The following is a 24,358-nucleotide window of genomic DNA, read 5'->3' as shown; positions in this document are numbered from 1 at the left end:
TTGCCCTGAGCCTGTTGGCCTCCCCTGCCACACTTTAATCACAGATTGTCTGTCCTGATTTAAATTAGGATGTTTTTGCTTCAGAAATTACTAGAGTGAACATCATCATTATCCCATTTAACCTCTAAATCACTTTCTCTCCCTTCAACCGCACTGAAAACAGCTGCAGCCTCTGGAAAGTGGTAAAACAGTACTTAGGTTTTAAATTAGTGGCTCGACTGGAGAAGTGAGTTTGTGTTGCTCTAACAAATGGCCAAGCCAGCAGTTTTGAGTGGGACAGAGGGTTGGTGACATACACAAATACTTTTGCAGTTAGTACACAAGAAACAAATGTACTTTTGTGGATCAAGAAGAAATGACACAGGGTGAGCAGAGTGCTCATAAATCAAGCGACCTATTTTTAATTATTAAAGCTTAATAAGGAATAAAATATATTTTCCCAAAGATTTAATACCTTGTTTTTTTCTTCTTCTTCCTTTTAGATCTTTGTGGAGCTATTTCACCACATTCAACAATTAGTTTCAATTTTTTCCAGCTGTGAGCAGCTCCACAATTTCTGTTGTGCTTTGACTTGTGGAACATCAACACACTAAACGGCTAAAAAGCCCAAACAAGCTCAGTCTGCCTATCTCTGCGTGTCTGCAAACATGGCGTGAATTACAATACAGAGTGAAACCAGGACATAACGCAGGTTATAAAGAAAAGAAATGAACTAGAATGAACGTCATCATTATCTATCTTCACATCTTAACCACATTCCCTTTCAAAACAACTACGGCCGAAAACACAAACCTAGAAAATGGGTAGTATTCCCTTTTGAAATGAGTGGTTTGTGATGTTTTCGCACAGCTCAAGACTGAGCAGAGAACTGTACAATGGTAAACAAGATATTGTCTCTGTTTATGCTGATCTGGCTCCAGTAATGTGGATGTAAAATTAAAATGATAAAATGCAAAGTAAAAATACCTACATAAACATTCTCACCCCACATTATGGCGGAATATGTCTGCTCTGCTCAGACGCTCGGCTGAAGCGACGGTCTAGAGAACAGACTGTGGTGAAGCTGTGTGGTTGTTTTGTTTGCTTTAGTAAAACCATGCATAAGTGACTAAAGTGATAAAGCTCAGTGGGGAATGATTATTAAGTTGAGCCTCGTAACTCTGTGTCACTAATTTCCAAACCGTTGTCTTTAAAGCCAATTAATGAAAAGACCATGAATTATAGACCTTCTGAAACCTCCTCTGTTACCTACAATGGCTCTTGTCTGACTAGTGTGAATTGAACGCGTTGGTTCTGATTTTCCGCCAAAGTCTAAAAGATGTGACATTATGTGCACTCCCTTGTTCCTCAGGGTAAACATCAGGGGCTGACTTTACCAGAGCAGTGAGTAACAAGTAGTGCATGCGTTGTTGAAGTTTGCAAAAGCATAACAAAGCGGCAAAACCCAAGCACAGCACACTGGGCCAAACAGGAAAGTGGCTAATGGCGAGTTTTGTCTTTAGTGTGCATCTTGCATCCACGAGTAAAATACTGCATTCTCCTCTATCACCGTTTTGGCTGGAGCCCGGGACGCTTGTTTGCAGCTGTCGCGAGCCCCCACAAGCACAAGCCAGTTACAGCCACATGTGTCCCTATAGAGAGTTTTTTGGAACTTCTGTTTAGCTCCTTTAACTTCCAGTCATGCTAAATGCTGTGTGTCCTCAATACAACAGTGTGGCCTAATATTTGTGGCAAATAGCACGACCGGGACAGGTTGTCATTAGGGTGTATCATGTGCAGAGAGGGTGCCAGGTCTGTCCGCAGCATGTCAGGTGATTAGTGTCCAGCCATCATTTACCTTTATTTGGTTTGTTTGAATGTGACTGAAACCAGTGAAATACAGGAACATTATTCTGCTCCTCTGGTTCCCTCTAAGAAAACAAATTATATAAATAAATGAGCTCACAGCTGTAATTCTTCTTTCTTCCAAAACAGCTGCTGGAAAAAAAACACCTTTTTGTTTTGGTGTGTTTTTAAATGAAGGTGATGTTGTCTCGGTGCTGCTCTCACAAAAGTCATTTAATGGAGCAGGGCACTGTTTCTTTTCTTCTTTTATCTTCATGAATACTCAGCTTGGCTTTAATTAATGTCGATGGTGAACCACAAATGACTAGCGCAAACATTGTAATTATGTCACTTCACAGCTAAATCATTCTCTGTTCTCCCAATTACACTCAAAACAACAGCAGCACAGAGCAGTGGCTTTCTAAGTGGATAGTGGTGGAGGAGATAAGTTTATAATTAGTGACTTTGCTGTAAGACTGAGGTTGTGTTTGCAGTCCTATGCAAGACTTTATCTTTGTTCCCTGCACTGTGATCTCCCTCCACAGCCTGGGGTTTTTGTGTCGAAATCCAGATAAACTGTGCCCCTAGATCCCAGCCAGTAGTATTCTGAGGGGAAAAAATACCTTCTTGAGTTTAGAACCAGTGGATGCACCATGAGAAGAAATTCAGTGTTTTGACCATAAGCTTTAGTAGTTAAAGTGCCCACAGCAGCGACCTAACCCCAAACCCCTAACAGACGGAATGTGAGTGCGGAGAAATGCCCAAAGTTTGAAGGTTGTCATGTTTCATTTTAGGGATACTTGGATGACAGCTTATTTTAGTTACACTACAAATTAAGTTGGTTGCATCATATATATTTTTTTCATATCAGGAATCTGAAATATTTTGTAGACATTCTACGGGCAGGATTTGATAATCATTTTAATATGAGGATGGCAGTTGTAGAGGCGATGCCTGCTTGAGTTCTTATCTTCTAATATCCAAACAATTATTGAGTGGAGTGGGTGTAAATGCAATTAAGAAAACGTTAATGTCAGAGAGGTATTGCCAAAACTGCATGTACAACCCTCTCAACAGCAGCCTTTCATGGCCCATTACCATCATGTCCATACATTTTATACCAGAAAGTTAAATGTAATTAATAAATATAAAACAACAACAGTTCATACAGTCAGGTCCTTGTGTATAATCTTTTTATCTTCAGTTTACCAAATGAAAGTAATTTCATTAGAACATTAATTACTTCAGAACATAATCTCACTTTAAGGCCCTGAATCATAGTAAAAAATAAAATGATGCATTGCAGTATTCATTAGCTGTCATGAAGCAGTAGAAAAGCCTGTCTGTGTTTCTTCTCACCCAACTCAATGTCTCCAATATCAGAATCAGAATCAGAATACTTTATTAATCACCGGGGGGGAAATTGTTTAATAATAATTTGTCAAGTGTTATTGTCAGTGTGGTTAACTGCAGGCAGATTTAGTTCAGCAACTGCCATCCTTTCCTCTCAGGTCCCCGTAGGTTTCCTCCACCTTTGGGATTAGATCAGCTGGATGTTCGTCAGCTGTGAATGTAAATGGTTATTTGTCCATATGTATTGAGGTTGGCAACCTTTTCCAGGGTGAACACTGGGGTTGGCTCCATCTACTGTGAAAATGAAAGCTACTTATGCTGTGTTTGTGAATGCAAGCATGCTGGACCTCAGATAACTGACTGCTAAACACCCAGAAGGAGACTTTTTTTGAAGACTGCATTGGACTGAACCACATGCACCAAGGGGCCATGTCACCAGCACTTCACAGTGTATATTTATGCTCAATGTGTACAGCAGTGATATTAAAGTGAACTCGCAGTGGCATGAAGACCTGCTATCATGGTCATTTTAGGTTCTTACTGGGGCCTTCGAAAGGTTATTGTGATTAATTGTAGAAATTCAATCGTGATAATCACATTTTTATCACGTATTAAAAAAGTTCACAGCAGGTTTGAGTCCATATTAACAAGGTAAACCAACTCTTACCAGTGTATCTTGATTGGGAATCAAATGAATGCAAGTAAATGTACTTTATTAACTTGATTTTCAGGTTTATTCGATTATTTCAAATCTATAAAACGCAATAAGCCTGATGGCGTGTTTCCACCTAGTGGAACAGTACGATACGGTACAGTACGGTATGAACGGTATGTTTTACATTTCCATTTGGAATAGTACCAAAATAACCGGCCCCAATTTTTTGGTACTCTTCCCTTGGGGTACGAGAGTAATGGTACAGTATGGGTGAGCTTTACCCATGACAGTCCACTGATTGGGTGTCTTTTGTGTCGAACAGCGACATAGAACATGTCGTTGTTCGCTGTCGGCGCATCGGTACAATGCAAGCCTGACCGAGGGCTCTGCCGATCCAAACTGCACCGCACTGTACCAAACTGAACTGTACCATGATGGAAACGCGGCTTATGGTAACGCAATGTTTATTTCAAAAATATGAATGCAACAGCATTTGTAGGAGTTCCAGTTAAGTTGCCTTCTCTGTGTCATACAGGCTGTGTATTTGGGTTGGGCAGATGAATGAACGAGGCTGCAGTTTTGACATACGCAAAGAGTCTTAAGTGATACAGATGTGTACATAGACGGAGCATCTCTGACGCACTCCGTGTACACTGTGCACTCGCACACATGGACACACGCACTCAGTTTACGACACTCTACAAAGTTACTTCTAGACAAGAGCTGACCAGATGACATTCTACTCTGCTGCTGATATCAAAAAGAAATGGCTTGAAACCTAGGAAAGTGAAGTTCTTGAAGATTAGCGACAACCACATAATAATATCTTCAATATGGTAAGTTTGTCTCAGATGTCAGTCTTTGGAATTATTTATTTTCTCACAAACACAAAACAATAAGCTTGTTGTCTTAACATCACAAGAACGTTCTTATTTTTCCCAGCTTATTTTATCTTGTGTCAATAAATAATGGGGTCACAATTAATCCGTTAACTTGCTTTTGCTGCCAAAGGAAGGAGGAGAACAGCACTCAGACAAATTATTTTGTCAACTCAATGTGACATCATTGCGTTCCATCACAAACTCAATTTCAGGATGACAGGAAACCAAACCTCAGAAATAATTAAATACATGTCTTCTGTGGTGTTTTGCATGTGTATGACTGACATCAGACATTTGAGCTCTGAAGTGAGAACACATTATAACTGTTTAACACAAGCAGAAAACAAAGATAATCCAACATCCAGTGCAGGATCTGAACCCTGACTGTTTTTCTGTATTGGTTTGTTTATCAAGATCAAATTTTCATGTAGCTTATGGGCCCCACATCAGTTCTTATCACACTTGGGCCTCCATCGGCTCCATCCCTGTCCTTATCGTTCCTCCTCCTCCCCTCTGCATGGCCAGTGTTTGAGTATGTCTAAGCCTGATAGCATTGACTTGAGGAATCACTCCATCTAATTCAGTAGTTCCCACAGAATCACTACAAAAGAAAAGAAAAAAAAATCCCCACTTTACACACCGCACAAAAGAAAAAAACAAAACAAATGTATCTGCTGAACAACTCCTGTCATTGTGCCAGACAAGTCCCACCCTCCTTTAGGTTTTTTCCTTGTTTCAATGCAATCTCACTGTCTCCGTCTTTCTCTTGTTTCAAATCACTTTTGATCAAAAGACGATATTTGGTCGCTGCCGGAAATGAACACGAGTCAGAAAAATGTGAGGAGTATACACAAAGTTGTTGTTTGCAGGGTAAAGGGGTGAAAAATGGGCAAAATAAGATAAGTGATTGAAATGGACAGACTAAACAGGACTGAGTCTGTTTATGTAACAACAGACGGATACGTGGAATATTGCACAAACTCACTGTTTTAGTTTTTGAAATTCTTTTTGGACCTAAGGCCAAGCTGCCCTTAGAGGACCTTCTGTTGGACCACACAAAAATGACTTCATACGGTACGAGACACATCTAGGCTGTATATTTTGAACTGGAACGTACAGGTTCACATTAATCCACCATTAATGTGTCCTGGTTCAAATGTGAGCAGATCACAGATGGGATTCCTCAGATTTTTATTTGGGCTTTTAATAGCCTAACAGCCTAATAATCTTTATACCTATAATAAAACTTTATAACTGCATTACAATTTCACTTATCAAACTCCAAGTTTACAAAGTGCTAAACTGCTTTTCTCAAAGTAACAGCAGCAGTCAATTAAGCAACAACTCCCACCCTGCCAAAACCTGAATGAGATTCAAACTGGCAGCCTCTCAGTTTTCTCCATATGCTTTAAAGCTGTAACTGCTCCCAGTCCAACACATGGAAACAAATCAAAACAGTACACAACACGAAACATGGTCCTGGTGTGGTTGCAAACAGAGCCATAAATGGCAGCAACAAAGACTTCACGACATGGGCTGATGAGACTGCCTCATTCTTTTGCATCATATTTGCCATTGTGAACATGCAAACTGGAGAATTTGAGTAGACAATTCAAATTATGGAGTGGTGAGGTCTTGGAGCTGCAAGGCTCAGCGTTTAGTTTATCAGCAGCAGGCTGTACATTATAATACATTGGCTCTGATTAGGGGTACTAATGAGTTTAACTTTGACTAAAGCTGTGTTAGTCTTTGTAGGCACAGTCGGTCCCTCCTGACACAACTGCTTGTTGATGAATTCACAGTTTAATAGTGTTGGGAAGCAAATTAGCTTGATATTGAAACCAGATTAAAGAAAAAAGAAAATTCAGCATGCAGATGCCAGGACTGTTACAAAGACTCTATGTACTGTAATGCTACTGGATGCAGCATTAGTATTGTGATGGGGACTTGTAAGCTGCTGGGTCCATACTGTATGATATAATTAGAAGCAATATATTGATATAACTCAAAAGTGAGGGTTATCACACAGCGAAAAGCCTGTATTTTGACACTGAATTGAATGCATATACCTGGTTATGAAAGTATTTCCAAGACCCATGAGCAGGAGTATCCAAGTTTTGTTAGGAGGCCATTAGGAGTTAGGATTAATCAGGCCAATTTTTGTCATTTTCAAATAATTGAATAAATAGTTTAATCTAGTTTAAGTTTAGACATTGTTTCTTCCCCCTCAGAAACTTGATAAAACAAGCTAAGCACACTGAATCTTGTTTTTTTTTCCATTCAGAAGTTTATGTGACAACGGGAAGTTTCTTGATGACTTGTTTCATGAGTGTAATATTAAGTATTAATACATATAATACAAGTATAATACATTTAGGTGCACTGCAGTGCAGACAACTAAACCATATCGGAGCGATCGACCAAGAGAGATCTCCAAGATGGAGCAGAAAAAGAAGATAATCGGCCAAATATGTCAGCCAACAAAAATCCGGCATCTCATATCAACCATTTTCCTGCACTGTTTTCTGAAGATCAGCATAGGCCTTAGAAAAACCTGTATCAGGTGACCTCTTGTAAGGTTTGGTTTCACTTTTGGGCAGCTGTCATGATGTCCGACTTCGTATACAGTCGAGGGATGGATCACTTTTCCTATGGATCTGTAACATAACAATGACTTTACAGTATTAGGGTGCGCGTTTCTAATTCCTATTCCTAATGCAATCAGGGCTTCTTTATCAGCATTGATTCATTAACATCAGTCATCGGTGCTCAAGTCAAATAGAGTCATGAGTTCTTAGTAAAGCTTGAATTGAAGTTGTGGACTGGAGGACTACCAAAGTCTACAAATTAAAAAGGGGCTCTGCTGGCAGGTCAGTGGCACATACCAGTCTTTAGGAATGTATTTGAGGGAAGCCAGAAACATGCGGCTCAGTGCAGAGTGAGGTTTCAAAAAAGAATTCCACTGCAAACTTCTCTGGGTCATAATTTCAAAGAGTCTGTGTGAAAATAGTTCAGAAAGGCTGGATGTGCAGTCTGAACAGTGTTTGAAATATGACTGTGTTATAGTCATAGTTTCATCTTCTCGATACTTAAGTTTTGTTATAATGGTACAGTTTAAATGGAGCCAGTAATTTACAGTAGACCTATATATATGTGGAGAATGTGTATTTAGTTAACTTGGAGCCAGTCTTCTGAACAAACTCACCACCGTCTCTGTCACTTCAGTCTGTGTTTACAAAAAACAAGTCACGCCTTGTTCTCGCAAAAGGCTCTTCATGTAACCTGTGGGTGTTATAATGGTTACCTCTGATTCCAAAATTAAGATATTGATTTTTCAATAGTCTAATAAGCTGATAATCATTCCTAGTGTGCGTATAAAAACAGTAACAGTAACAGATGAATTACTTAGTCTATAAAAAGGAAAGGAGGTAATATTAGACTTTTCTTTTAAAACCATTTTAATTAGAATCGATAAATAGCTGATAAAGTGTGCTTTATCGTTCTTTCTACATCTTTGAATTCAAGTACAAACTCTTAATAAAGCAGCTTGTCAGGGGTGTTATGCTCAGTTTTACATAAGTTTTCTTTAAGTTCAAGTTAAGAATCTAAACTTTAAGATTTTTCTTCTTCATGCAGTGCCAGAAAATACCACAAACAAGAAACAGAACTGTTGCAAAGTAAGCTCCGGATTTGTTTTGTTCCACCGTCACAGTGAAACCGAACCTATTTGTTTCCAGTTGATGATCAGTCATTATCAATAAGAACTAATGAGAAAGTGTTTTCAAAGGTCTCACTATCTCTCTCCTTCTAGATTTAAACACTGCCTCAGAGTTTTGAAACTTATTTCGTTTCCTACGCACTCTGGTCAAAATTCCTCAGCTCTACTCCGGTCACGTAACCTGGTATATACAATACAACAGTATTTCTGATTATCCTCCATGTACCACCAGAGGAAGCTTGCTTTATAGAGGTCGCCATCTTACACTGCCGTGGTTCTACAGCAGCCCATCTAGTACGTACCATATGAATTACGTTTGACCTTTTGTCAGTATCTACAAAAGCTCTATTAGTTTATAATAGTGGCTTTTAATTGGAATTAAAAGCCACTTACCAGCCTTCATGTTAATGGTTGGCTGTCTGCGGTATAGAGGATGGCTGGACAATCACAGTGCTTTTGTCCTATGTGCAGCAGGTCAGCTCAACTCATAATTCATTGAAGGCCCCGCCAGTCTAACCACAGTAAAACCACTGGGATGCTTCACTGTGATAACTTTGGCCTCCTCAGTGGTTATTAGGGGAAAAAAGAGTGTTAATTATGCCTCCACGTAGTCAAATGTTCCCAGACATTACAGAGATTTAAACTATGTAGCTGATGTGGTTGCTCGAGGATAAAGAGACTTAATGAATAACTCACATAAGACGTTTGCAATTTTGAAGCTGTCAGTGAGCTAACACTTCCTGTCTGTCCATCTCCAAACTGCTAATCAGAGACGCTAAATGTACGAATGTCGTATGTGGATTCCTGCTTTAATCATGACTGTCATACAAGAATGTTAATCCAACACATCATTATATTTTGAAGATTTCATTAGCATTTAAAGAAAACAGGCAGCATTTGGGAAAGGGAAAGAACAAAAAAATCCATAAAAGGCTGTTTAGATGGCAGTGTCTATTCAGACTATTGTGTTAATGAGGTTATCACAAAGTTGTTTTTCATGTAAACCTAGTAATTGTGAAAATATCATGTGTCATCTATAGTTAAATCATACATGTGGGCAAAATAACATAACATAATAAAAAACAATTATTAAGCCACATCTGAATTTATGGAGCATGCCTCTCTTTTATCTACCGACCCCTGCTACTACCTTCCTGTATGTCTGCGTGTGTGTGGCTCCTTCTGAGGAAAGCTCAAGAGTTTCCTGGTTTCCTGAGACTTCCTGTCCTGAGTATGGAGACAAGATTTGACATCTGCAAAAAAAAAAAAAAAAGGATTAAAACTGAACATTTGAACGCTTCTGTCAAAGAGGTAGAGCATGTGAGAGCACTAGCGTGAGAGTCACTTAAAGAAAGAGAGAAAATGACAGGGGGTGATGAGAAAACAAAGACAGAAAGACATAGAGAAGAGAGACAAAAACAAGTGTACGACTGGAGAACAGAGGCGTTGTGCTCAGTGGGAAAGGTCATATATTGTCCTGCGGTGCTGCAGTGCATTAATTACAGGATAAGAAATGATAAGCTCTGCTGCTTGTCTATGAATAGACAGAGTGAGAGACAGACAGAGAGCTGACAGTGCAACCGGAAGCTCACTGTCTCAGGGTTTTGTTGTAAGTTAAAAGTGAGATAGAATGAGAGCTGCAGTTTGTTTCATTTCATGTGTTATTCATTTGGGATGGGAATCTGTATCGTCTGATACTGCTCAAAATCACTGGATCGGATATCGGACAGATACAAATGTAAAATACAATACAATTCAAAAATTATATATATATATATATATATATATATATATATATATTGCATGCTTCACTATTCACAGACTGTAAAAATGTATAAATGTATATAAGAAACCAACAACACCCGGCACAAAATGTTGTTAACAGCCTCATAGTTAATTAAGTGGTCTAAAATCATTGAATCAGAATAATATCTTTAGATATTACGTTTAGAGATTTTGACATCTTATCGGTATCAGACACCAAAAAGTGGTATCGGGACATCCCTATTATTCATTTAACCTAATGCTCTTCAGTCTCTGAACAAGTAAAAAAATAAAAATAATAAATTGCAATGTCAAATTTAGCAATAACAACCCATCATTATTATTATTATTAGACCATGGTTATTATGAAAAAGATGTCATATCTCAAATAATAGGATAAAGAAAGGTGCCCAAACTAAATTATCTACTTCAAGGGACGGATCAGACAATATTACCATCTGGACTTTTTAAAGCTGACCTCCAGATTACAGTGGTGAAATGTCAGGGAAGACATTAAGGGACATGCCATGATTAAAACAGGCCACTATTGAGAAATACGCAGTCCCAAGTCATGTGTACGATATATATTCACATCCATGAGTCTGCTGGATGGTGGCATGAAGCATGACATGGCTCTTTTAAGCCTTCTCCACACTAGAGGATAATTGGCCAGATTTCGTCTAGTCTGTGCTTTCTCAGGATTAAAACATTGAAAATTGTTTACCAAGTTCCTTGTGTCTGTGGTCCCCCATGTTTTTAAAATCAAGTCATATTTGCAAATCCTCTAGTGTGGAGCAGGCTTTAGTTCTGAAAGTCTGATGTGTATCTCCAGCCTGATGGTCAGTGACCGTATTGGCCATGTTACTTTTGTTGTGGTTCTTCTGTTGTAAATAGGAATTAATGATTCCTGTTCCAGTTTTTTTTTTAACGATTTTGTTTGCTGTTTTCTTAGGAAGCAATGGCTTTGCTGACATTTGGAGTCATGGACTGGGGATACTGCAGGGCAAGTCTCAGTGTACTATGAATGAAATGATAAGACAGTGACAATAGCAAACATAATGAATGAACGAGTGAATAATCTGTGACGGGTTACCACATTTAGTCAATTTAGCAATCAATTCTTATAGTTTCAAGAGAGTCAAAAGTATCTGTCACAACCTCACAAAGTTTGAGCTCCAAATGTTTCAATGCTGTTACTGTGGGTCTCCAAAAGTGGAAAATAAGATGTTAATTGTCAGCCTTAACAACAGTTTGGAAAAACAAACCAATCTTCGCACATAGACCGACATTTATGAAATTATTCAGAGTTTTAGAAAACACCAACCCAACCCAGCAAGTAAAGGTTTGTATAAACCTCCAGTTCAAGGGAAATTCAGGGGGAAAATACGGGTAATTTTCTCAATCACACCCATGTATTTTTAGATCATAAAACATCACATAAATGACCATGGAGGCATCTCAAGCAAAATTCCAAAAAAACCAAACAAACTCATTATCTCATTGAGCAGCATCTTTTGAATTGTACAGTGGCTTTAGAAGGAGTTTCATGGCATTGTGAAACGCGCCTTGGAGCCTGAAGACTTGACGACAAACTATTTAACAAGTTTTATTCACGTAGTGTCAGCAACATTCAACCAATCAGACTCTTAAGAATAAACTTAATGTAGTCTAACATAGCTTTGTGCACCCAACTGTTGCATTATGTTATTTACAGAAGGCCACACATGCGTCTTTATGGAGACATGTAAGTAGTAACTAGGCTGGTGGCATTGGCTCTTTGGATGGCAGTTGAAGTGTCATTCTGCTGGTTCACCACTTTGGTCATAAACCTCAACAACTAGCGGCTGGATTTCCATTACATTTTGTGCAGACAGGTGTGGCTGCAGGATGATGAATCCAACCAACTTGATGATCCCTTAAAGTTTTCTCGAACACAAAGCTGTTTAGGCGATTCCTTTGTCTTTTCATGCAGCACCATCAAGTCAAAGGTTTGATATAAGTAGGATTTTCTGCTTAATGGTAGCATGCTAAACTTAAAAACAGGATTTAAATGAATGATTCTTTTTCAAATTTCTGTTTATACCAACCTCCAACACATGCATCAGTTTTACATGCAAGTTAAGGTATAAGTTACAGGTTTTCTTTCAATTGCTAACAAGTATTGGTCATTGCTGAAGAAGCTGCTTGCAGCGTGCATTATCCACATGCATCTTAGCGAAACGGTTCATCTCACCTCCAAAACTCTTTCTCACCAACAAAACACATCACGCATGTCTCAAGGTAATTCACACAGTACACAAACCTGGCAACAAGTCCCACTCAGGAAGCAAACACAGTCTCTCTTAGCACACTGAATTCTGAATTACCATGTAGACAATGGCAATTTTTTGCACAACCGAAAGTATTCCACTTTTTGTTTTGATTGGGTTTTGAACAAAGTGTATTAGTATTTGAATAGTGTGCACCAAAAGTATTGCTTTGCAGGTGGTGGACTCTGACTGAGAAAAGAGTTCATGAATTTTGTTGTTGATACTGAATGCATTTGTAATGAAGTCAATGAAAAGTGATTCACACTGACTTCTGTTTAGCTGACTTTGCAGAATGTTTTTGTCTGTATTTTGTCTTGTATTATTTATATTATGTTAGCTTAGGCAATTAAAATGATCATGAAAATACACATATGTTAAAGTGCTGCTCACAATTTTTAACTTTCAAAGTGCGTACAAAACACGTGTGTTACACGTTTCTTGTGTCTGTTGATTGTTCTGTGGAGTTTGTGCGTTATGCAAGTGTGTGTGTCTGTGTGTGTGTCAGTGGGTGACAGAGCTAGGGGATTCCCGCAGTGACCTGTGTTAACGGGGTGTATGTGTGTGTGCCCTATCCATCATCACACACACTTCCCTCCTTGAGCGCATTCGAAAATAGAACAGTGTGTGAACATGACCTCTCCCACACACACACACACCAGTAAACACACCCATTACGATGCCATTGTGTCTTGGTTTCTTGTCTAGAATGTTGGTGTGCATTTGTTTGCGTGTGTGTGTGTGTGTGTGTGTGTGTGTACTATCAGATGCTGTAAGGAAAAATGTCCCTCCATGTGCCATGTCGTTGTCCCTCCTTCTTTCTCTCTTTTCTTTCTCGCCACAAAGTCTGGAGTTGCTGCCAAATTTCCTCTGTGGCAAAGGTGTGGTGTCTCTTGCAAACACACATGCGCGCACACACACACAAACACACACTCCGTGGTATCCTGATATAAAAACATCAGACAAGGTGAAGGTAAGAAAGCTGTGATGTCTTTCCTTTTGCTGGCAGGTCAATACCAATATCGAAATAGCAACCTCCGTGTCTTTTTCATGTTTGAAAAAAACAGTGAGGCCTGGTTTCCATGAAATTTCACACAGATTCTTGGCCCACAGAGGATATGCTGTGACCTTTAGACTTTAAAGTACAGGTTTAAACTGTCACTTCTACTACAATGGTTCAAGACAATAAAATCTTTGCTTACGTGCTAAATTTGCGTGCTACTGTGCTTGACCGAGAGTACTGTCGGCAGCCAAACGAGTGAAGCTCAATTAAGTTTATAGCTGAGCTAAGAACAGGGCACAAACTTACTTTTAGTGCATCCTTATCACCTAAAAAAAATACGTTTCCACATGACTAAACTGCATTCTCAATTATGTTTTCCAAGGAGCTACTTTTGTAAAGCAAAAATACTAAAAACAAATGTAATCTGGGAAAACTAAAACGGTAATTTACGAAATGTAATAGGGATGCACCAATACCACTTTCTTTAATCGTTTCTGCCGGTAATGAGTTCTGAGAACTTAATAATACCATAACGGCAAATAAAAAAATTGAAAACTAATTTAATTTGAAGTGGTATCTGGTGCAGTGGTATCGGAGTAGTTTTACGAATACAAATCCGATTACATGAGTGCAGCATCAAACTCGATACTCGATACTGGTATCAGTATCAGTGCATCCCTAAAATGTAATAGGTAGTGTAGTTGTGTAATTTTTCATTCCTACCAAAGAAGAAGAGAACGATGCTACAGCTCCCTCGGACACGTCGAGGTTCGAGTCGCTCACAAGGCCCGTCGGGCAGGGGAGTCGGGGTGTTAACAGGTTCGAGGGTCGAGTCTTGGATGACTATCCTTGGCGGCTACTTCTTCTGTTGAAATTATTTTTGTGCTTGGTGAGCGGGGCTTGATTACTACACCTACCAGTGGGGCGGAAGTTCAGTTCGCGCATGTGCTGTCCACACGCACCCAATGCGCTCTTTGCACGCAGTTCCAAAATCTGGGCTGCACATGCACCCTGAGTGTTGATGACACACTTTGAAGTATACCAGAGCCTTTAGGGTTAGGGCCAGGATAGGCCTGGGTTTAAGGTTAGGGCTGTAGTTGGCTCACAGTCTAATCAGAACATTTAAAGCCCCTTTTCCACCTATGGTCCCAGCTCGCCTCGCCTTGGCACGGTTTAGTTTGGTTTTCCACTACAAAATAGTACCAACTCAACGTGGGTGGAGTCATCACCACACGGCTGCATGAAACTGCTGTGACTTGGTTTTACAGGCGACGCACACAAACGAGTGACTAGTGACTTGTAAAGCAGTTGTTTTCAGTGTGACTGAATCACTAGAATCAATTAATTACTACTATTTGTTCAATACTTCCTCCATGACTGGAGCACAGACTCTGTCTGACACAGTCACAGGACTGAAATACAGCAGCAGGGTTTGTGATGTGGCTCACGATCTCGCGATATCAGCAGTGTTTTCGCTAAATACACCAGACTCCTCTGCTAAATATTGAGATTTTAGACATTTCCCTGTTAATTGTTGGAGATTAATTTTTAGGGTTAACTACATATATGTCCCGCCCGGTGTGTCTTTTTCAGACAAGGAGGGGATACCTTTTGCATCCGTCAGGCCCCACTGAGGGACAGTGACAGAGCGGTGCTATATGATGCTCTGGGAATGACAACGGGCTGGTTTTTCTAATGGTGTGGAGATGGGACTGTGGAGCTCTGGCTGGAGTATGAGTGCTGGCCTGGAGCAGGGGGCTGTGGATCTCTGGGGAGGTCTCACAAGTGCATGAGCAAATGTAAGTGCCATACACAGCCAGGCAGGGCCACCTGAAGCACGGGGAAAGCCGGAGAGCACCGTTGAGCACTGGGGAGGGAAGGAACACAAACGTTATTGCAAGGGAATGCAAAAGTTCACTCTTAAAACTTTCCCAGCCTGACCCTAAAGGGGCTCCATATGTGAGTGTGCATGCAGGGGGTAATTATTTTGTGATGGAGGAAAGGGGGAGGGCAACATGTCCTCGGCAGATGGACTAAAACCAAACCAATATAATATTTATAATATTGAAAGCAACAGTCTCTTCTTTCATTTTCACTTGACAATTTGAGCTCAGTATCTGTGTCATTTGCTGAGACAGAGAACGTAATTTGCCTTGCAACAGCAAAAACGCTTCATCTAATGAGCTGCCAAAATCCTATCAACTCATAATTGTTTGTATTGCATCCTCTGCCATCAATGTTTCTCCAGCTCAAGAAGGCAACACTGTCATGTTTTGGATTTCCCTTCCCTGACCAGAACATGAATGCCCCACGTCTCAAACCATTGTACAATGAGAATGTGTTTATGTAAAACACAAAACCTGCGATGTGACTTTGCCTCAGTTCATCTCGTGCAGTCACACTGCACACTGGTCACACACTACCAGATGCCTGACAAATTGTCCTAACTTTTTTTTTAACTTAGTATAAAAACCAAATAAAATTACAATAGGTCTAAATAAAACTTCTAGAATCAATTTTGTCACCAATGTTTAATTCTCAGTGACTGCTACCAGAGAAATGCAGTAAAACTGAACCAAGGAACTCTCACTCTCGACTGATTTATCAGTTAATCTTTTCAAACAAAACTGCTAAATATCTTTTATAAGCAACTGGTTACTTTCTATATATTTTTTCTTTTGGGTTACAGAATGGCCAGCCCTGTTTACACCTCCCTCCCCCAACGCCCATCAACCCACCCCCTATGACTTGTTGTTAAGTTCACCCACTAACTGCGCTGGTTGGAACTGTGGTTAGCTGTTGTACCACAGTTCTGCCCTCAAATACACAAACACACACACACAAACACACTCGGATTGTGTATTAATATTGTGTCTCTCATTTGTGTGCAAACATATTTATAAATGTGTTGACTATTTCATGAAGTCTGTGTGTGTCTGCGTGTGTGTGTGTATGTGTGTGTGCTAAGCTTCACTCTCAGTTGGGCAGAAACAATGGAACCTCTCTGATTACATCTCCCTGTATAGGCGGACAGTGCGCGTGGGTGTGCGTGTGTGTGTGTGTGTGTGTTGTGGGGGGGCAGACGAGGAAAGAGGGAGTCACAGAGGAGGAAAGAGGGAGAGGCAACATTTACCCCCCCCCCCGCCATCTTCTTTGCCCTGTCTCCCACGCACACTCATTCCTTCCCCTCGCACCCACCTGGCATCTCATTGGTTAAATCCCCAACTACATATTTATCTGATTGGTCAGGGCGGGGTATATATACACAGTGTGGGTCGGTTATGTCTGGCCACAAATTTCAAAAGTTTCAGACAGAGCAGAGAGACAGTGAGTCGGACAGCCTGAGTGACGGACGGGAATCGAGCTTTGGACAAACCGCTGCACCGCACACTCCAAACAGAACTGTTGTCTTTTGAGAAAAAAAGAAAAAAAAAGAAAAAAGAAAGAGGCAGAGTCACTGTGGATCATTTTCAGGGGGAATATCCTGCACCACAACTTGTTTGTTTTCTCTTTCTTTCTCTCATTCTCCCTCCTCTCAGATCTCGATGCTTTGCTTTGGAATTTCTGCTCCATATCCATCAAATTCCACTTTTGCTGTTTGTCTCTGTCATCTGAAAAACTTTGAGGCACAAATTCTTTCCAGAACTTTGCAACCCAACAAATCGAGACAGACGTTTGCAGAATTACACTTGGACTAAAAGTTGAACCAATTCCCACTTCTGGGATGAATTTAACTGAGGCCAGGTTGTTTAGAGAGACTCTTCTGCACCCAGCCCAGGTGTCTCTCAGGGGCCCCTGGACATCCAGAACCCCAAGTCCAACTTCTGATCCTGAGATGGGTTTTGAACAGAACCTCTCTGGGGACTGCAGTTCTCCTGATGGCCTTGGACACGGGAGCATGAGGAGAACGGAACCAAGGATTTCTATCACGCCCAGTTCAGGTGGACAGAGCCCAGACCTGAACCAAGCAGGAGGTGTGTCGGTTGGCTCGGCAGATGGGAAGGCCGTGGGGGGTGAGCAGAGGATTCGCAGACCCATGAATGCTTTTATGGTGTGGGCCAAAGATGAGAGGAAGAGACTGGCCCTGCAAAACCCTGACCTGCACAATGCTGTGCTCAGCAAGATGCTCGGTAAGACAAGAACTCAAGAGTTAGTCTCATCCGGGCAACTAGCCTTTTGAATTGTTCCTGTGCATCAAAACTTTTTCAACAAATGCCAAATGAAATCCTGTCAGGGTTTGCTACTTTTTAACTTACAGGCAATTCATTTTTATGAATACATTGTGAAATCTACCACATGAAGGCCAAGGCTTTCAAGATATTGACTGGATATCTGAGAGGTTTTGATTTGATCAGCATTTCCTGAGTGGAACAATCTCCACCCAATGTTGAGCCTTTTATAGCCCATAATATCTTAAAAAGCATAATGTTAGGAAACTATCTTCAAGAACACCTGAAATACACATTGTTATTGCCAGAAAACATTTCATTTTGACAATTTAAATCAATACCTTGAGTTTTTTTGCAAGTATGTATTCATTCACAGGTGGCGTACATTATTTTACAATATTCTGCTTTATTATAGTGAAGTTACAGAGGGAGTATGTAACTCATATGCTGATTAGCTGATCACAACCTCTCTAGATTGCCAGGTTTGATGTGTTATGCATGACATTATTCACCTGAAACCGCAAACTACCATATATGATGAATTATGATGTAGAACAGCTGCCCAGTTTCACTTTATACATTGTAGATTCAAGACTTACATTTACTGCCTAAATCTTTTGTACATCAGACTGGCCCTTTGAAAGGTTATTGAAGATTTTCTCAGTGAAAGCGCGCAGTAGTGAATTATCTCAAAACCATCGGTGGAGTATAAATCACTTCTCCACTGTCCGTCAATGTGCTCATTATGTTTCCAAACTCCACAGTTCTCTCAAAATGTGGACTACACTCTAACCGAGATGAACCCGGGCCAACCATAGCTGCTGTTCTCCTCGAGTGAGGAAACTTTAGTCGATTTACGACCGCCTTTAAACTAAGCAGGGGGGCGTTTTATGTAGAAGATTCTGAACAGAAGCCAACATGGGGTCAGCGCTCCAAGGTAACGGTGAATTACTGATATTCTTCTAATGCAGTTAATATTTTTTTTCCCACATCTGTTTTCCACGTGTGCTTCCCAATAAATAGTCAAATTATAATAATTTGAATAAGTTAAACACATTGAGATGTTTTCCTAAAACCCATTTTTTGTTGATGTTAGAAATCATTTTACGAGATGACACAGCTTTTACAAGCTGTTAATAGAGAGGGTGTCACATTAACAGTGAGAAGTCACAGCAACTCATCTGCAGCTTAAGATTTTTCAACACCACCTTTAATACGAACCATAATGTTTCTGAAAAAAGTCTCAAGGCTGCTGGCATGACAGGAATATGCATGTAACCACTTCATGTAAATGCCGTGACATTTTGAATAACCACAAAATTAAACAATGTGGGATGCCTCATAGATTGAATGATCAACAGTGTTTATTTCAGACTGAACGGGCAGACATGTAGAGACACGTTAACTTATGGTTTCTGTTTTAGACATAAAACATTGTTCTTCATACAACTGTCACGGCTAAATCAGCAATTCTTGTTTTAGCTTTGATTGTGAATGCAATAACAATTCATCAAATAATCAATTAGTTGACTGACAGTCAATTTTGGTTTTTAGGTACTGGTATTTTAAGCAAAAATATCTGGTTCCAGTTCTATAAATGTGAACTGAATACCTCATGGTTTTGTTCAGTTGTTATAGGTTGGAAAAATATGTCAGTGTTTTTTTTTTTTTTAAGAAATGAAAGAAAGAATTTTTAACTCCTTCATGGCATACGGTAGACCAAATAATTACTCCATTAATCAAGAAAATAGTAATTAAATGAATTATGCCTAACGCAGACACTATTGACAAGGCCATATTTTAGTGTACCTAAACAACATAACACTGTTTATAATTCAATTTAATTTAGTCTTCTTAACACCTTCCAGGTCAGTCATGGAAGGCCCTGAGTGCCCCAGACAAGCGACCATTTGTGGAGGAAGCGGAGCGACTCCGAGTGCAGCACCTCCAGGATCACCCAAACTACAAGTACAGACCTCGCCGAAAAAAGACCACCAAAAAACTCAAGCGGGTTGAACCGGGGATTCTGCTTCACAGCCTAGCCCAGGGTGGTGCAGCAGGCCTTGGGTTGGGACCAGGCATCAACCCCATGGGTGTGGACGGTGGAGGTTCTGCATATGGACATCCGGGCACTCACCCTCAACATCACCACCACCACCCTAATCACCTGCTGCCTTCTCTGGGGCACTTCAGAGACCTCCAGGCTCTGGGACACCCAGAGTTAGAAAGCTACGGTCTGCCCACTCCAGAGATGTCCCCACTGGATGTTCTGGAAGATGGAACTGGGGAATCAGTGTTTTTCCCCCAACATATACAAGAGGAAGGAGGGATGGGAGGTTGGAGTGGGTACCACCACCACCACCACCACCACCTTCACCCTCATAACCAACACTACAGCCCTCACTACAACAACCACAATCACCACAACTCCATGCACAGTGCAGCAACACACAGTCAGGGTCCAGGAATGAGTGCCGGTGCCAGTTTAAGCACAAATATGAATTTCACTTTGAGTCCAGGTAGAAACTCCAGAATTGACTCGAGAATGAGCTCCGCCGAGTCAAACATGACCTCCAGCATGAGCTCCGTCACTTCAGCTTTGGGAAATTCGGTCAACTCCAGGTTGAATCCCACTCATGCCTCTGGTCACCATATTGCCTTAAGAAGTGATGTTAAGTGCCAACCAACTCTTACCACCTCCCCCTCCTCTGCTTCCTTCACCCAGGCCTCTATCAGCCTCTCTGAGTCAATAAAATGCCATCAAGCGCCCCTAAGCACCGCGCATGGTGGCTACTTCAGTCAGATGTATGTGAATGGCAACCCAAATGCTTCCCATTTCGCCCCATCTCCCCTCGGTCAGCTTTCCCCTCCTCCTGAATCCTCTCCCTCTTCCTGCTCTTCTTCTGTCCCCTCATCAACCTTTCTTACCCCTGTTCACTTAGACCCTTCAAACTCTGAGTCTGCTAGCCATTTGGGGTCTTCCTCGGCTGAGCTTTGGTCTGGGGTAGATAGGCATGAATTCGACCAGTATGTGAATATCGGAAGGAATCGGGAGGAGGCCTTTGGACTTGGTGTCGGGTCAAAGATGCTGGGTGGTTGTAGCATGAGTAGCAGTATCGGCAGTGCCATGAACAGGGATGTCGGTAGCATTCTGAGTGGTGCAAGTGGGTGTGATGAAGGTAGCAGTCCTCTTATATCTGCTCTTTCTGATGCCAGTAGTGCTGTCTATTACAGTGCCTGTATCACTGGATAAAATGATTGATTTATCTCAGACAGTATGTACCTCTGTGAATACAATTTGGTTCATCTGAATCACTGCTGTGTATGATAGGGAGAAAACATACATCTTTGCTGGAGTTTTGACTTGGCCCAATCATTGTCATGCAATTCACTCATGGATTTCCACTGTGATTTGAAAAGTTCCATTTAACGATTATTGTAAATAAAGTGTTATTATTAGTTTATTCTTTTACAAATGCTTGCTGTTGCTCGGGCAGCATTGAGCTAAAATGTGTTAACTGGAAAAAAAAAAACATTACTGGTATAGATGAAGCTCACACCATGTGCACAATAATCACACACAATATCTTTTGTCGGATTTTCTTTGGGGCCACGTTTTGAATATCAGCCACTGGCAATTTTGCATGGAGAATCTTTCACAGCAGGTTTTTGGATTTTCCTGAGCAACTGCAAAATTAGCTACCACTGGTTTCTTGGCCAATAGAGATGGCCTTATGTTGTGATAATGCATGCTTTTTGCATTATTTAAATAGGACAAATTGGGTCTATGAGTGGGGGCATTGGATTAGATTACAGGTGTGACAGTACAGTTGCAGGAAGATGACTGCACAGTGCATACTATGGTCATCAGGAAAAACTGTGATGACTCTGAAGAATATCTCACGTTATTTTTTGACACCTCATCTCAGGAGTGGCCAAATATTCATCTCCAATGAACTGAATGAATTTATCTGAAAAATCACGAAGCACAATGAAGGACAAACTTGGTAGATGGACAGAAAGAAACAAAGACTTGATGGGAGAGACTTGATCCAGCCTCCACATACAGTATAATGGTGTTGGGAAACCCTTGGCCTCAGAATCAGAGCAGACCACTGATGTCTCCCACAAACTATCAGGGTGCTTTACCAGTTTTTTTTCTGTCTGTGATAAATACTGTTCCCTCTCTATCTCAGTCCATTACAGGGGCCTCATGTCAAACTCCATGCCAAATTCTGTAAGTTTTAAGTTGCCTCGTTTCTGGGCAAACGTGATATTTTGAAGTCCATTCCTTTTGACCAGTGAAGCCTCTCTGCCCTAATAAACATATCACCCGTTTCAACAAAGCTAAAACAACCCTTCAATTTAATTTCAGCAAATTACAGAAAATTGTGTTCTTCAAGGGAAGCGGTAATTAAAGACGCCGTCATTAACGACATCGGCTGCTCGCAGATATTGGCAGGAAGCCACTCGAAGTACAAATGGTTCCACGTTAAATGATCCAAGTGCAGGATATTATGATTTTTTTTGGAGACTTTGATTTGATGTAGCGATACACAGTAGATGCTATCCCTCCTGGACAGTATATGAGGGAAAAACTGAGACTATGAAATGTTCTTTTGCACTGGGTTTTATGTCTTAGCTGTATAGAAGGAACACTACTTATTACAAATTTAAAAAAAAAAGAAAAGGTTCATCAATTTAAAATGATTTGTACAGAAAATATTCCGTGTTGTTGTTCTTTTCTTGTTGTTGTTGTTGTTGTGTAATAGATTATTATTTATCTCGAAGGACTTAATGTTGTGTTACTAAAAGTGAAATGAGACTGTGGTCACGTTTGTAAGACGAGTACAAAAGTGGAGTCAGGAAGCACTTAGCCTAGCTTAGCATAAATGATAATTACAGAGGGAGTTATGTCCTGTAGTTACTGCTCCTGGTTGGCCAATAAATAATTACTTTAAACTATACCTCCACACAAAACCATACGCCGTTGGTTCTATTTCACTGTTTGTGTGGATGAAATAACTGAGCTGCTAGATGTTCATTTGCAAACTTTCAAACAAATGTGTATGTGCCGCAGCTGTTATGCTAAGCTAAACTGTTTCCCTCCTGCCTCGAGCTCTGTATTTTTTTATAAACCGAGACATTCATATTCTCACCTGTCTAAAGTTTTTCCCAAAATGTCCAACTATTTCTTTCAAGGTGATTCAAATATAAAGCAGTGAGTTTCCACTGATCTCATTTCTGTGTGTGTGTTTGTATAAGCTTCCTTTGCAGAATTGTAATGAATCTCCATGGGTCTTTAATGGGACAAAAAAAAAACCCCTCCAACACCAGTATTATTTACCTTAATTGCTGGAAATTAAAATCAGAATTTGTGGTTTGGGCTGAGAAAATGAAAAACCAACAGTTGTAGCCACTATAATGGTCTCTCTCTCTGTCTCTCTTTCTCTCTGTTTATGTAGCCTCTACCCTGTCGTAGTTTTGTATACAGCCAGAGCGAAAACATCTCCCCTCAAAGACTTACGCTCCATCTGTTGTGCATTAGTCAGACAGACAATACTTTTTTTGTACATGAAACAGTAGAACAAAATCGAGTATCCTGTACAGTGAAGCCAGTTCTATTTACCACACCGTTCCTTGTGGCTGCCATTGGTCGAGAAGAGAGGAACATAAGATTTTTCAAAACATTTCCTCTGGAAGGACGCAGTCACAGGGTAACAACAGTTCAAGCTTAAAGCGTTTAAAAAAATATATATATTTCTACATCTGCATTTGACATTCTTTTCTGTTGACACCAAACAGTCTTGTTTCCATTTTAATTGACTGTGACACACAAAGAACATCAGACACAGGCGTCTTTGGAGCCGTGCAATAACTCTGGGCTTTTGGTAATAATTATCCTTAGGGGGGGGAAAAATGGAACATCCAAGATTTTGGAATTAAAACAAAGGACTTTTTTTTTTTTCTGCTGTCATATAATGACAAATTAAATCCAGGATTTTCCCAGAAGTGTCACTGTGATTCTTCTAAATCTGTCTGACAGGGATCATTTTTATATTTTCCTAAGTGTGAAGAATTGTTTTGTTTTTGTTTATATTTGAAAGCTGTGGGATGGCTGTAAATTGATCTGTTATATTGTTATGTTATAATTCACAAAATAAACACTTCTAAGGTTGCATTTGGGTATGTGATTCTCTTAGGGAACATGGCATATTGTGTTCATTCAATTGTAGACGTTTACATCTCACCCCTGAGTGGCAAACACAAAAATCCCCCCGTAAACGTTGACGTTTTTGTCCCTGTGATTTAATAACCATTTCATTTTGTTTGTTAATTCCTTTGGCATTGCTCTTTGTAACCAAGTCTGGTTTGTTTATGTATTTATTTTAAAAGCTGTTGCAGTGTAAACTGGAGGCCACCACATTATACAGGGAGAAAAGGTGCTCAAAACGAGTCAAGTTAGAGGAGGACAAACGTCTTTTGTGTTAGTTTTGAACGGTCAGACACTTGGCAGGCACGCCGAGTTAAACTACTCCCTCGTCTCTGCGCGTGCTGTCAAGAATGGAAAATCTGTTTTCGAGATTTACAAGAATGTACAAGAAGGCTTTTCTGATGCTGTTACACACATTCAAAGTTCACGTCTCAATTGAAGACTGGTTGTTTCTCACTGGAACCATGTTGT

At 40.3% G+C, this 24,358-nt stretch overlaps 1 protein-coding gene across 1 annotated transcript in view; it reads left to right on the top strand.

Annotated features, from left to right (window-relative positions):
- Positions 1 to 23,852, top strand: part of sox18 (SRY-box transcription factor 18) — a 35,617-nt gene extending 11,765 nt beyond the window's left edge. The window contains exons 2-3 of the mRNA XM_058643344.1: positions 17,044 to 17,634; positions 19,542 to 23,852. Coding sequence (XP_058499327.1) covers positions 17,229 to 17,634; positions 19,542 to 20,926 — 1,791 coding nt within the window. The 5' untranslated portion in view covers positions 17,044 to 17,228 and the 3' untranslated portion in view covers positions 20,927 to 23,852. The remainder of the gene's footprint in view (positions 1 to 17,043; positions 17,635 to 19,541) is intronic.
- The last annotated feature ends 506 nt before the right edge of the window (positions 23,853 to 24,358 follow it).

Source organism: Solea solea, chromosome 11, assembly GCF_958295425.1.
Source record: "Solea solea chromosome 11, fSolSol10.1, whole genome shotgun sequence".
Classification (NCBI taxonomy): Eukaryota; Metazoa; Chordata; class Actinopteri; order Pleuronectiformes; family Soleidae; genus Solea; species Solea solea.
Note: the sequence above shows the minus strand (reverse complement) of the source record. Positions and strands in the feature narration are given on the sequence as shown.